Source organism: Ictalurus punctatus, chromosome 2 (assembly GCF_001660625.3).
Source record: "Ictalurus punctatus breed USDA103 chromosome 2, Coco_2.0, whole genome shotgun sequence".
Classification (NCBI taxonomy): Eukaryota; Metazoa; Chordata; class Actinopteri; order Siluriformes; family Ictaluridae; genus Ictalurus; species Ictalurus punctatus.
Genome location: NC_030417.2, coordinates 19335564 through 19347856, shown reverse-complemented (window position 1 = coordinate 19347856; position 12293 = coordinate 19335564). Strand labels below are relative to the sequence as shown.

General features: G+C 38.5%; 1 protein-coding gene across 1 annotated transcript; it reads right to left on the bottom strand.

Annotated features, from left to right (window-relative positions):
- Positions 1-2362: 2362 nt before the first annotated feature.
- Positions 2363-7637, bottom strand: hapstr1a (HUWE1 associated protein modifying stress responses a). Its single transcript, XM_017460756.3, has 4 exons — positions 7193-7637; positions 5485-5565; positions 5111-5377; positions 2363-4514 (listed from the first exon to the last, which is right to left on the bottom strand). Exons 1-4 carry the CDS (start codon positions 7386-7388, stop codon positions 4270-4272), a joined length of 789 nt encoding a protein of 262 aa, XP_017316245.1. The 5' UTR covers positions 7389-7637; the 3' UTR covers positions 2363-4269.
- Between the last annotated feature and the right edge of the window lie 4656 nt (positions 7638-12293).

Here is a 12293-nt window from a genome sequence, read left to right as displayed (position 1 = left end):
ACCTGACAGAATTTCTAGAGGCTAACCTGAGTGGGTTTCTAGAAACTAACCTGAGGGGGTTTCTAGAGGCTAACCTGCCAGGATTTCTAGAAGCTAACCTGAGTGGGTTTCTAGAAACTAACCTGAGGGGGTTTCTAGAAGCTAACCTGACAGGATTTCTAGAAGCTAAACTGAGGGGGTTTCTAGATGCTAACCTGAGGGGATTTCTAGAAGCTAACCTGAGGGGATTTCTAGATGTTAACCTGACGGGATTTCTAGGGGCTAAACTGAGGGGGTTTCTAGAAGCTAAACTGAGGGGGTTTCTAGAAGCTAACCTGAGGGGGTTTCTAGATGCTAACCTGAGGGGATTTCTAGAAGCTAACCTGACTGGATTTCTAGAAGCTAACCTGAGGGGATTTCTAGAAGCTAACCTGAGGGGATTTCTAGATGCTAACCTGAGGGGATTTTTAGATGCTAACCTGAGAGGATTTCTAGAAGCTAACCTTACAGGATTTCTAGAAGCTAACCTGAGAGGATTTCTAGATGCTAACCTGAGGGGATTTCTAGATGCTAACCTGATGGGATTTCTAGAACCAAACCTGACAGAATTTCTAGAAGCTAACTTGAGTGGATTTCTAGAAGCAAAACTGACAGGATTTCTAGAAGCTAACCTGAGGGGATTTTTAGATGCTAATCTGCGGGGATTTCTAGAAGCTAACCTGAGGGGATTTCTAGATGTTAACCTGACGGGATTTCTAGGGGCTAACCTGACAGGATTTCTAGAAGCTAATCAGTGCTTGGTTTCAGCAGCCATTTTTATAATGTAAACATAATGTTATCCAAACGAATCCTGATTAAATGAACTATAGTAACCTTTCAGTGTCTGTGTCCATCACATGACTGCTGGTCTCTTAACGACCTCCAAGCATAATTGGTGTTTATTTTTTTCTGTCTTCTCGTCTGGATGATTTCAGCTGAATAACGGACTCATCTATTATTAAGAGCTCATCTTTGTGTTGGTGTCTCGCTTTCTGTATAATTTATTTTAAATGAGAGCAAATTTGCCATCCTGTCTGATAGCGGACGCCGTGTGTGTGTGTGTGTGTGTGTGTGTGTGTGTGTGTGTGTGTGTGTGTGTGTGTGTGTATGTGTGAATCCCAGCGCTGTGTATAAAATTTCTTTCAAGTTAATCAAATGTGACCCAGAGGTGGTAGAATCCAGATGTGCAGTCCTATTCCAATAGTTCTGTCAATATAACCCATTGTGGTGCAAAAGTTTGAATACCAACTTGTTTTTTTTCTAGAACAATACAAAGAAAATACAGTACACAAGGAATAAAACACTCTATTTTGTGCTGTGACAGGAAAATAAGCAACGACGGAGTGGTGCGATGAAGCAGAGTCACTGTTCCCATTCCGAAGATGATTATTTTCCAATAACAGCACACCCATAAGCATGTTATTCCCTTTGTATATTACAGGAATTTGCAGATAATTACTTTGTTTTTATTTATGAAAGAACAACATGTCATACTTTTTACCCGTTTAAAGTTGCCGAACTTCTGGGAAACAAGTTAGTTTCTGTTCTCACTAACGTTATAGCAGCTGTAAGCAGTCTTTCCCTCACACCACCACTTGTTATTTTCTCTCTCTTCAAGTTAATAAGACGTTTTTTTTTGTTGTTGTTTTTTAATGCAACTCAAAGTGTAAACACATATGTCCTGAAGAAGGGGAAAATATAGTTTTACCTTTGACAGTTTCTAAATTGTTTCGCAGACAAGAAGTAACAATAAACATCTCTCTTTAATAAGGGAAAATGTAGTAGATGGTAAATGGTGTGCTGTGCTATAAGAGGAAGCTGATAGCAGCTGATATTCATAATTCATAACCATTCATCAATAATATTTCAGAATTTCAGCGTGTATAATAAATTATGTAATAAATCTGACGGAAGCAAAACATCCTGAAGTGCACTGAAGTACATTCGCTAAAGTCGGGTGTTTGTGATCAACGTCAGTGCTTTGTGTTTTTAGTGGAACAGCACTGACTCCCAGTGGTGGACTTCGGTAATGCAGCGTAACTTTACAGCACAATCTCTAACTCCGTGTCAAATCTTCACTTCTGTATACAGCGCACTAACTAGTGCACTCATTCTAGAAATACAGACTCATTCAATGTCGGTTGTGCTCCTGTAAATCACGTCGTAAGTGTCTGTAATATTAACACAGGCTGTGTTTGAAATTGAGTATTACCTACAACATAAAATACCTTAAAAATTAATTCTTTACAGTGCTTGGAGGAAACTGAAGCTCGGTGTGCTGGTTATGGTGCAAACAAAATGGAGTAAATAAAAAAAAAAAACACCACCACCAAACAACACAACATTAAGACATTTTGTTTTATTTCAGCAAATAATTTACTAACATTTCTGTGGCAGAATGCTGTAAACTTCACATTTTTGTTTTTTGGGTTTTTTTTGTACATACGACAAAGTCAAACTGTAACCGAGTCATTTTCAGGGACAAAAATCTTTATTTTTTTTAATCAATTTTTTCATTTTATGGAAAAATGGAAATAAAGGGTTAGTGGATCCTACATAACCTGGGAAGGGTAGTGTTTTGTAACATTAGACGATGAAAAGTAGAAAGAAAGGAGAAAGAGTCATGACGGTCATGTGATTTGGGATTGAAACATTTTTTTCAACATTTTTCAAATACCAACAATTCAAAACATTTACCTACTTAAATACCAAAATCTGCTTCATTGTCTCTCATCATAAAATCTAAATCAATAATGATAATCTTTAAAACTCTAATCCAAAGACTTCTGTATTAAATCATTAATACAGTATAAATGTTAAGTTTGAGTGGTGTGTAAAGGTACATGGTCAATATTCCAGATCAGGTGTAAAAATCTGTTTGTTTTGTTCGTTTTATTTCCTAGCATCACATCCTTACAAGGCGTCCTTTAAGAAACACAGGTTTCTTTCATTTCAAGTACATCAGCAATAAAGTTTCCTCTTCAACATAATTTTGAGCCACAGACCCTTTAATCATTGCACAAAAAGAAAGAAAGAAAGAAAAAAAATTGTAAAAGATGTACGAACGTTTAAAGATAAGCTCAATGTTATTTTTATTGCAACCGAATCATATCCAAAGAAGCAGCAGCTTTGAATGGAAATAATGCTCTCCATACACACCGGGGGGGATTTAAAAAAATTGTTTTTAAATTTTAAAAGGGGGGGGGGGGGGTACTGAATTGTACATTTCCTTGGCGGTGGCATCGTATTCAATTGAGGTCATACCTTTAATATGCATCTTTACACGGTAATGTGAGTAAAGCATATACTGAAGCTTGAAATGGCCAATCTTACTGTTTTAAAAAGGTAGACTGAATCCACATTTCCTCCACACATTAAAAGGTATGATCTCCACAACACTAGTTCCCCCCCCAGAGACTGTATGTTCAACAGAAAATAATAAAAACGTCATGATATGCAATGAAAAGCATGATGAAGGCAAAACAAATCAAATAATATATATTAAATATATACATTAACGTGGCTTTTGTAACAAATAAACCATTCAAATCCTAGAAACTCCGGAACGCTCCATGTGAATAAAGTGGCAATACTGTTATATATAATGCACAGTCACTATCGTTTGTTGATTATGGCAGCATTTGGCGGAGAACCTCACCCAAAAATATCAGTTGGCGATGAAATATTTCAAATTTGATGTCAAAAATCTGCTTCTATTTTCCCCCCTCAACGCCAGCTTGTCCTCAGTGTTGGTCGAGAGGTGAAAAAGCAGCAAGTATCCTTCACTGCAGAAAAAAAATATCCAGAGGGTGGAGTCAGACCTTATCCAGCTGCTACTACCTGGGCAGAGACAATTCAACATTCTAAATGTGTTGTTGGTTTAGGGGTTAGAGGAGTTGGATCAGGTCTGGCTCCACCCCCTGGATTTTTGGTTCTACATAAAACTGTGTCACGTGTTAAAGCTAGCTGATCAGCACTAAGTGAGCATTTTCGGGTGATGCGTCCCTTTTTTAACCCATCAGAGTCTACGTGTTAATCATCATGTGGCAAAATCAGTGAAATAACGTGAACGTCGAGGTACAACAGCATCTGCGTTCGTTACACGTTCAATGGCTTCCTTTCAAACTGGAACAGAAACATACTGAGGATTAAGTGGCTTTATTTTCGAGCAGCACGTGTGTGTGTGTGTGTGTGTGTGTGTGTGTGTGTGTGTGTGTGTGTGTGTGTGTGTGTGTGTGTGTGTTCTCGAGCTCAGATCGTCCTGTTGCGTTTGTGGGTCGGCGAGTCCGTGATGACGTCGCTGCACTGGGCACTCGTGCGCTTCCTGCCGCTGCCATTCTCCAGGTGCAGCGCCATCTCCTCCGCTATAAAAGTGTTCAAGTCGACGTCATGGAGGCCGTTTCTCCTGCGGCCTGGGTTTGAGCCGCCGCTCACGTGGGTGGGAGAACCCGGAGTACCGGAACGCACACTGATGCTGGCCATCGCACCGCTCAGACCTGCGACACCATGTGAGAACACACACAATACACTTCTTTTTCCCCTTGTATTCTCAACATTGAGTTTTTATACCATTCTAGATTCTGATTGGTCAGAAGAGTGTTGATTCATTTTCTATAAGAGCAGCTCTGACAGATCTGTGCAGCTGCAAGTCTCACACACAAACACACACACAGGTTGTATTAATGTGCTGGTTCTAACACATTAGGTTTCTATTTATTATTTATTTAACATTTACAGAAGGAGCCTCCAGTGTTGTATGTAAAGTAACGTAACTAAGTTTTCACGAGTTCTTCAGGACAGAGGAATTTACGTTTCTTTGCGGTTTCTCAGTAACATGACAATTCCGTCATATTTACTGGTGAGGGAACGACTGTTGTGAGAACTCCACATATTAAAAGTACGAATTAATGGTTAAAAAGTAAAAACTGTTTAATTAATAAAAAAAAATTTTCCTTGTTGGCACACTGATGTGGTATAAGAGGAATAAAGTACTTGGGGACGTGCTGTTATAAGAAAATATTTAACTATGGTGTGCCAACAGTGACTCCTCGGGAAATAGATGAAAGTCTTTAATGTAATGCAGATTATTTACCGTGCAGTGCGATGGCTTCGCGGAAAGGCTGCAGGTCTGTTTCCACAGAGGAGACCGTATCTGACGAAGGCGGTCGGTTGGGTGGGATTCTGGGTGTGGCTCTGGAGACCCTCGGAGGCGGCGTTTTGCCACACAGGAAGCTGATTAAATCCTCTCTCCGGATGGTCCTCCTTCGCTTCTTTACCCAGGCCAACATTTCCTTGTTGCGTCTCTGTTGACCCGTCTGGATCCCGAGCTCGTAGCTACGCTGATGTGCATCCACGCTTTCTGTTAACGTTATATTCAAAATATTCAAGGAAGATCTAGTCATCAGGATCGTACAGATAATCTATATCGTTTTTGTTTGCTAGCACTGGGATCAATTTTGGCGGTACCTTTGTACAGATTGGTGACGGCTGTTGCTGCATTCTGAAACGGCGCCCACAGGGACAGTCCTTGTTGATGGCAAACTCGATCTGGAAGACAAAAATAAAAGTGTGAGGGGTGCTGCCCCTTCTCACATTATACACGCATGCTTCTGCGTTTCCAAATAAACACGGCTTACTTCCTGGAAAACACACTGACAGGTACGTGTTACACAGTAGTCTGGGTGTGTTCACGGCAAATTCTGGAAGGTTCTTCAACACAGTCAGCACACAGTAAGAGCACTGCCCCAAGATCCAGTTACCGATCGCCACCGTTCCTCACAAGCCACCGCCACCGTTCCCCACAAACCATCAGCGATCGCCACCACTCCCCACAAGCCATCAGCACCGATCCCCACAAGCCATCAGCGATCGCCACCGATCCCCACAAGCCATCAGCACCGATCCCTACAAGCCATCAGCGATTGCCAACGATCCCCACAAGCCATCAGCACCGATCCCTACAAGCCATCAGCGATCGCCACCGCTCCCTACAAGGCATCGCCAGCCGCCACCGTTCCCCACAAACCATCAGCGATCGCCGCCGATTCACAAAAGCCACCAGCGATCGCCATCGTTCTCCACAAACCACCGCCGATCGCCACCTTTCCCCACAGGCCATGACCAGGACGAGTCAATGAATATGCAAATGAGGCTGCATCATCTGGCGACTTCTAGCTACTTTTGGAGCTACTTTCCCTTGAAAAGTGTTGGCAGCGCTTCTCAAGAAGAACTGGATGCCCAGGAAATCAATTATAGTGACAGGAAATCATCCTTAATGTGACCCCATCCAACCTCAAACTGAACCTTGGTGACTGAAATTCCACATGACGGCCACAAGCTCGAGGATGTTTTCAGGCTTCACTGCTGTCAGAATCAGCCGGCTTTCTGAATTCACAACTTACACTGACATTTTACTGAACTATACAAACACAAAGTGTTTATAATGCCTGATTAATATTATATCTTTGTTTAAAAAAAAATATACCGAAATACCAAATGACTCATTTTCTTTGCTTTATCATGTCCATCTGTCTGACAGACACCTCGCTAGCTAGCAAGCTAGTCATCCCCGTCGTCCAAAAGAAAATGTTTATCTAAAATTAGCTTCAGGAATTTTTTGAACACAATCCATTCAAGATTAACTGCTTAATTTTTTTTTTATCTATTTCAACGAGATTTAATCAAGCTAAACCACCTTATAGCTACATGCTAAGCTAGTCATATCAAAGCAGAAGAGTTATAAAGTGCTAATAATGCTGAGACAGCTAGCAAAATCTGTCACAAAGGTTGAAATTTTTATTTTAATTTATTTAAACCCGATCCAAATCGCAGTAATAAAGAATCAGAAGACGAACAATCTTTAGAAAAGAAATTGCCAGACTTGCTATATCAAGCTAACTAACGTTATACAAATATACAAATAAAAGCTAACAGCTGACTAATATAGTGTAGCGGTCGTTCTTTTCCCACCCGTAAAAACAAAAATCCCGCCTCTTAGTTATAATTGGCTAGCCTTTCTTGACACGAAGGAACACTAACCAATCCCGGTGCATGAACCTTGCTCTGATTATTAAATCCTAAAATCACATGACCCGGAATTCGCCGGGAAACGGTTGTGAAACAAAATAAGCGCAGCTAGCAAAGTATTCACAGGAAGCAAGCAATCATAGCAGACCTTTATAAAGCTGCGCTACCGCGGTAGCCGAATTTTGAAACATATGCCAGAGTTTTTCTCGGTTTTGGTCGACCTCCTCTTCGCTCGGCTCTCCTTGGTCGGCCTCGGCGAGGCACTGCCTCTCCCAGTTTGAAAACCAATGCTCCGGTCCGTGTTCTTGAATCTCTGCCTCGTTCTCTTCCTTCCGATCCTCCATTATGAAAAACACTCAAAAAGTCCCCAATAAAGTTCGCTTTGTTAACAGTCAAGTGTCTGGTGTGAACGTGTGAGATTTTAGAAAGAGTTATTCTAAGTTAATATTAACATAGCGCTAGGAACTGATAAACAATGAGATTGGAGCGGAATCTTCTCGCTAACTGCTCTCCTATCTACCAACTTCATTGACGTGTTGGGGGTTATAAAGTGACTACGCTCACTTTGTCAGTCTGGAAACCGCTGCCCACCGGAACAAAGAAAAAACCTGATTGGCTACACTTCTACTTTTGCGAGGACCAGGGTAAATCTGAATATTTGATTTGCCAGAGGAAACGCAAATCAAACCGTGACCGGAAGCATGTCACGTGGAATTAAAGGGCCAGCGCAGTTTTTACTTAGCTGAGTATTACATTGTGGATGACAAAGTCTTTTTTCAGTTATTTATAGCAGTAGCAAGTTTGGTTTTTACATTGGAAAGATCTATAAAAGATGCAAAATATAATTAAACACAAACTGGATCTTTGTGGGTTTATCATATTGCACACATCAGGATGATATCAATAGTATATTATTTTCAGTTAAATGTCAAATAAAAGTGTTTAAAGGGTTACACTGAATACAAATATTTTCTTCCTGCTACTAGAAACGTTACTTTTAGATTTTATTATTATTATTATTATTATTATTATTATTATTATTATTATTATTATTATTGCTTGGTTGTTTCATTATGTTTGTTGTTTTTGTTTGGTTTTTTATCTGTTAATTATTCATATAGCCTGTAGACATTTTTGTGGTTCTTGCACAGGCCTAGAATTAGTTTCATAATACGCTTCTCACAAGCAAGTGTCACAGATGGTTTTATTAGAATAATTGCACCATTCATTTGGTTGCTAAAAATATGGTTGTGAAATTTGCTACATATAAGTTGGTGTGCAAATCAGAAATATGTATTCACAAAAACAGCTATTTATTTTTGCTATTAAGTTGAATGCTTATTAAAAATTGCCAGTTTTCCTCATGGAATGTGTTTAGCTAGAAGCTTCACAACATGAAAATCAGTTAACTTTTATAGTTAATAATACATTACACACACACACACACACACACACACACACACACACACACACACACATATATATATATATATATATATATATATATATATATATATATATATATATATATGTGTGTGTGTGTGTGTGTGTGTGTGTGTGTGTGTGTGAGTGTGAGTGTTTGTGTGTGTAAATATGTTTATATATATATATATATATATATATATATATATATATATATATATATATATATATATAATATAAGTAGTATAATCAAATGAAACCCTCAGCTGTAAATAAATTATAAGTATAATGTATTTCTGCCAAAAATGTCATTCTAATATAATACATTATAGTTAAATATATAAATATAGTTTATGTACTTGCTATAGCATGTACTTGCAAACATGCTATTGAGTTTCACTGTTTGGGTGCATGCTAACAAAAAAAAAAACTTTTCTGTATCTTACACAAGGTGTCTGTGAAAGGCTATACACTATCTCTTAAAAAGAATCAGGTTTAAATCATGTTTAGACATTTTCTCATTTGTGATGTGTGAAGAGTGAGGACTAGAGAATCAGTATTCTCTGCAACGTACCTTTATTCCATACTTCAGTGTACTCCGTTTTTTTATTTTTTTGCACTCCATAGATGGTTTTAGGTGTTGAATCAAATCATGATATGAAAAAAACCCAAAATTCATTACACTGAATCTAAAAACAGACTCACTTTGACATGATGTGGTAGAATTATAAACTTTATTAATTATTAATTCAACTTCATTAACTCTGCAGGTTCGTCACAGGCCTCAAAAGTAAGTCTGTTTTCTGTCTGTCTATCTGTCTGTCTATCTGTCTATTTATATTTCTGTTTGTCTGTTCATCAGTCGTCCTATCTATCTATCTATCTATCTATCTATCTGTCTATCTATCTATCTACATGTCTGTCTGACTGTCTATCTATGTATTTATTTACAAGTCTGTTTGTCAGTCATCCTCTCTGTCTGTCTCTCTATCAGTATATCTATATATCTATTTACATGTCTGTCTCTCTGTCTGTTTGTCAATTTGTCTATCAGATATTTATCTATCTGTCTGTCCGTCTATTAATCAGTCTGTTTGTCTTTCTATTTATTCATCAATCTGTCTGTCTATCATTTATCTGTCTGTTCATCCATTTATGTGTATATACAGTGGGGGAAATAAGTACGGTATTGAATGCGTCAACATTTTTTTCAGTAAATATATTTCCAATGAGGCTATTCACATGAAATTTTCACCAGACTTTGGTATTAACTCAAGCAATCCACACATATAAAGAAATCCAAACCTTAAAATCCATAAATAAAGTTATGCATAATAAAGTGAAATGATAAAGGAAATAAGTACTGGACATGCTAACTGAAATTTATTTAATACTTAGTGCAGAAGTCTTTGTTTGTAATGACAGCTTCAAGACGCTTCCTGTATGAAGAAATTAATCTTCCGCAGTATTCAGGTGTGATTTTGGCCCATTCTTCTAAACATATTGTCTTTAAATCTTGTTCAACTGGATTCAAGTCAGGTGATTGACTGGGCCATTCTAACACCTTGATTGTTTTTCTCTGAAACCAATTGAGAGTTTCCTTTGCTGTATGGTTTGGATCGTTGTCCCGCTGGAAGGTCCACCCACGTCTCATCTTCATCATCCTGGTGGATGGCAGCAGATTCTTCTCAAGAATCTCCCGGTAAAGGGCTCCATTCATCGTTCCTTCAATTATATGAATTCTGCCAGTACCATGCGATGAAAAACAGCCCCACACCATGATGCTTCCACCTCCAAACTTCACTGTTGGTATAGTGTTTTTAGGGTGATGTACATTGCCATTTCTTATCCAAACATGGTGTGTAGTATAACAGCCAAAAAGTTCAACTTTGCTCTCATCTGACCAGACTACACTCTCCCAGTATTTCATAGGCTTGTCCAAATGAGTTGTAGCAAACTTTAAACGAGCTTCGACATGCCTTTTCTTTAGTAATAGTCTTGCGAGGTGAGTGTGAGAAGTGGAGTGCATTGCCTATTCTTTTCTCTGTGATGATGGCACCTGCTGCCTCCAAGTGTGTCTGGAGCTCTTTCTGAGTGGTCCTTGGCTCTTGGGCTACTCTTCTGACTACTCTTCTGACTCCCTGGTCAGGAATCTTGCGAGGAGCTCCTGTGCGTGGCCAGTTTGATGACGGAGTGATGTTGTTTCCACTTGTGGATAATGGCCCCAATGGTGCTTACTGGAAGATTTGGAAGTTTTGTATCAATAATGCTGTGAAGGTCTTGGGAGAGCTCTTTGCTTTTACGCATCATGAGATGTTTCTTGTGTGACACCTTGGTAACGAAAAGCCTTTTTATAGACCATCAATTTACTAACCCAGCTGATATTAATTTACACAGATAGGGGGTATAATTACTTACGGATTTCAGCTGGTTCCTTGCCTTACCTTGCCTTGGAGTACTACTTTTTCTTAGCGTGTTCAATACTTTTTTCCTGTGTCATTCCACTTTATTACACACTAATTTATTTATGGACTTTAATGTTGTGAATTCTTTATATTTCTGGATTTCTTGAGTTAATACTGATGTTTTGTGGAAATTTCATGTGAAGAGCCTCATCGGAAATATATTTACTGAAAAAAATGTTGATGTGTTCAATACTTATTTCCCCCACTGTATTTATATTTATGTCTGTTCTTTGACCTATCTGTCTGTCAATTTGTATGTCTATCTGTTTATTAGTCTATCTTTCTATAATGATATTACAGCACAGTGAAATTCTGTCTTCGCATACCCTAGCATGTTAGGAAGTTGGGGTCCTGTCCGTTGGGGTCTGTCCGTCTATTTACCTGTCTGTCTGTCTGTCTATCTATCTATCTGTCTGACCATCTATCTATCTATGTATCTATCTATCTATCTATATATATATATATATATATATATATATATATATATATATATATATATTTATGTGTGTGTCTGTATGTCTGTCTACCTAGCTATCTGTCTGTCTATTTACATGTCTGTTTGTCTGTTCATCAGTCTTCCTCTATCTTCCTCTCTGTCTATTTGTCAATTTGTCTATCAGATATTTATCTGTCTGTCCGTCTATTAATCTGTCTGTTTGTCTGTTCATTGGTTTGTCATCTGTCTGTTTGTCTTTCTGTTCATCAATCTGTCTGTCTATCATTTATCTGTCTGTCTGTTATTTGACCTATCTGTCTGTCAATTTGTATGTCTGTCTGTTTATTATTCTATCTATCTATCTATCTATCTATCTATAGCAATAATGAGTCTTTATTGGTCACATATATGTTACAGCACAGTGAAATAATTTTCTTTAGGAAGTTGGGACTAGAGCCCATGATACAGTGCTACTGGAGCAGAGAGAGTTAAGGGCCTTGCTCAAGGGCCCAACAGTGGCAGTGCTTGGGCTTGAACCTTCCAATCAGTAACCCAGAGCCTTAAACGCTAAGCCACCACTGCCCCTTCTATCTATCTATCTATCTAACTATCTATCTGTCTGTCTATATGTCTGTCTATTTACATGTTTGTTTGTCTGTTCATCAGTCTTCCTCTCTGTCTGTCTATGTATCTATATATTTACATGTCTGTCTGTCTATCTATCTATCTGTCTATCTATTTACATGTTTGTTTGTCTATTCATCAGTCTTCCTTGCTGTCTGTCTCTCCATATATCTATTTACATGTCTGTCTATCTATCTACCAAATTTCATGCCTGTTTGTCACTCTTCATCTCTGTCTGTCTGTCTGTTTATATATCTATTTATATGTCTGTCTCTCTGTCTGTTTGTCAGTTTGTTTATCAG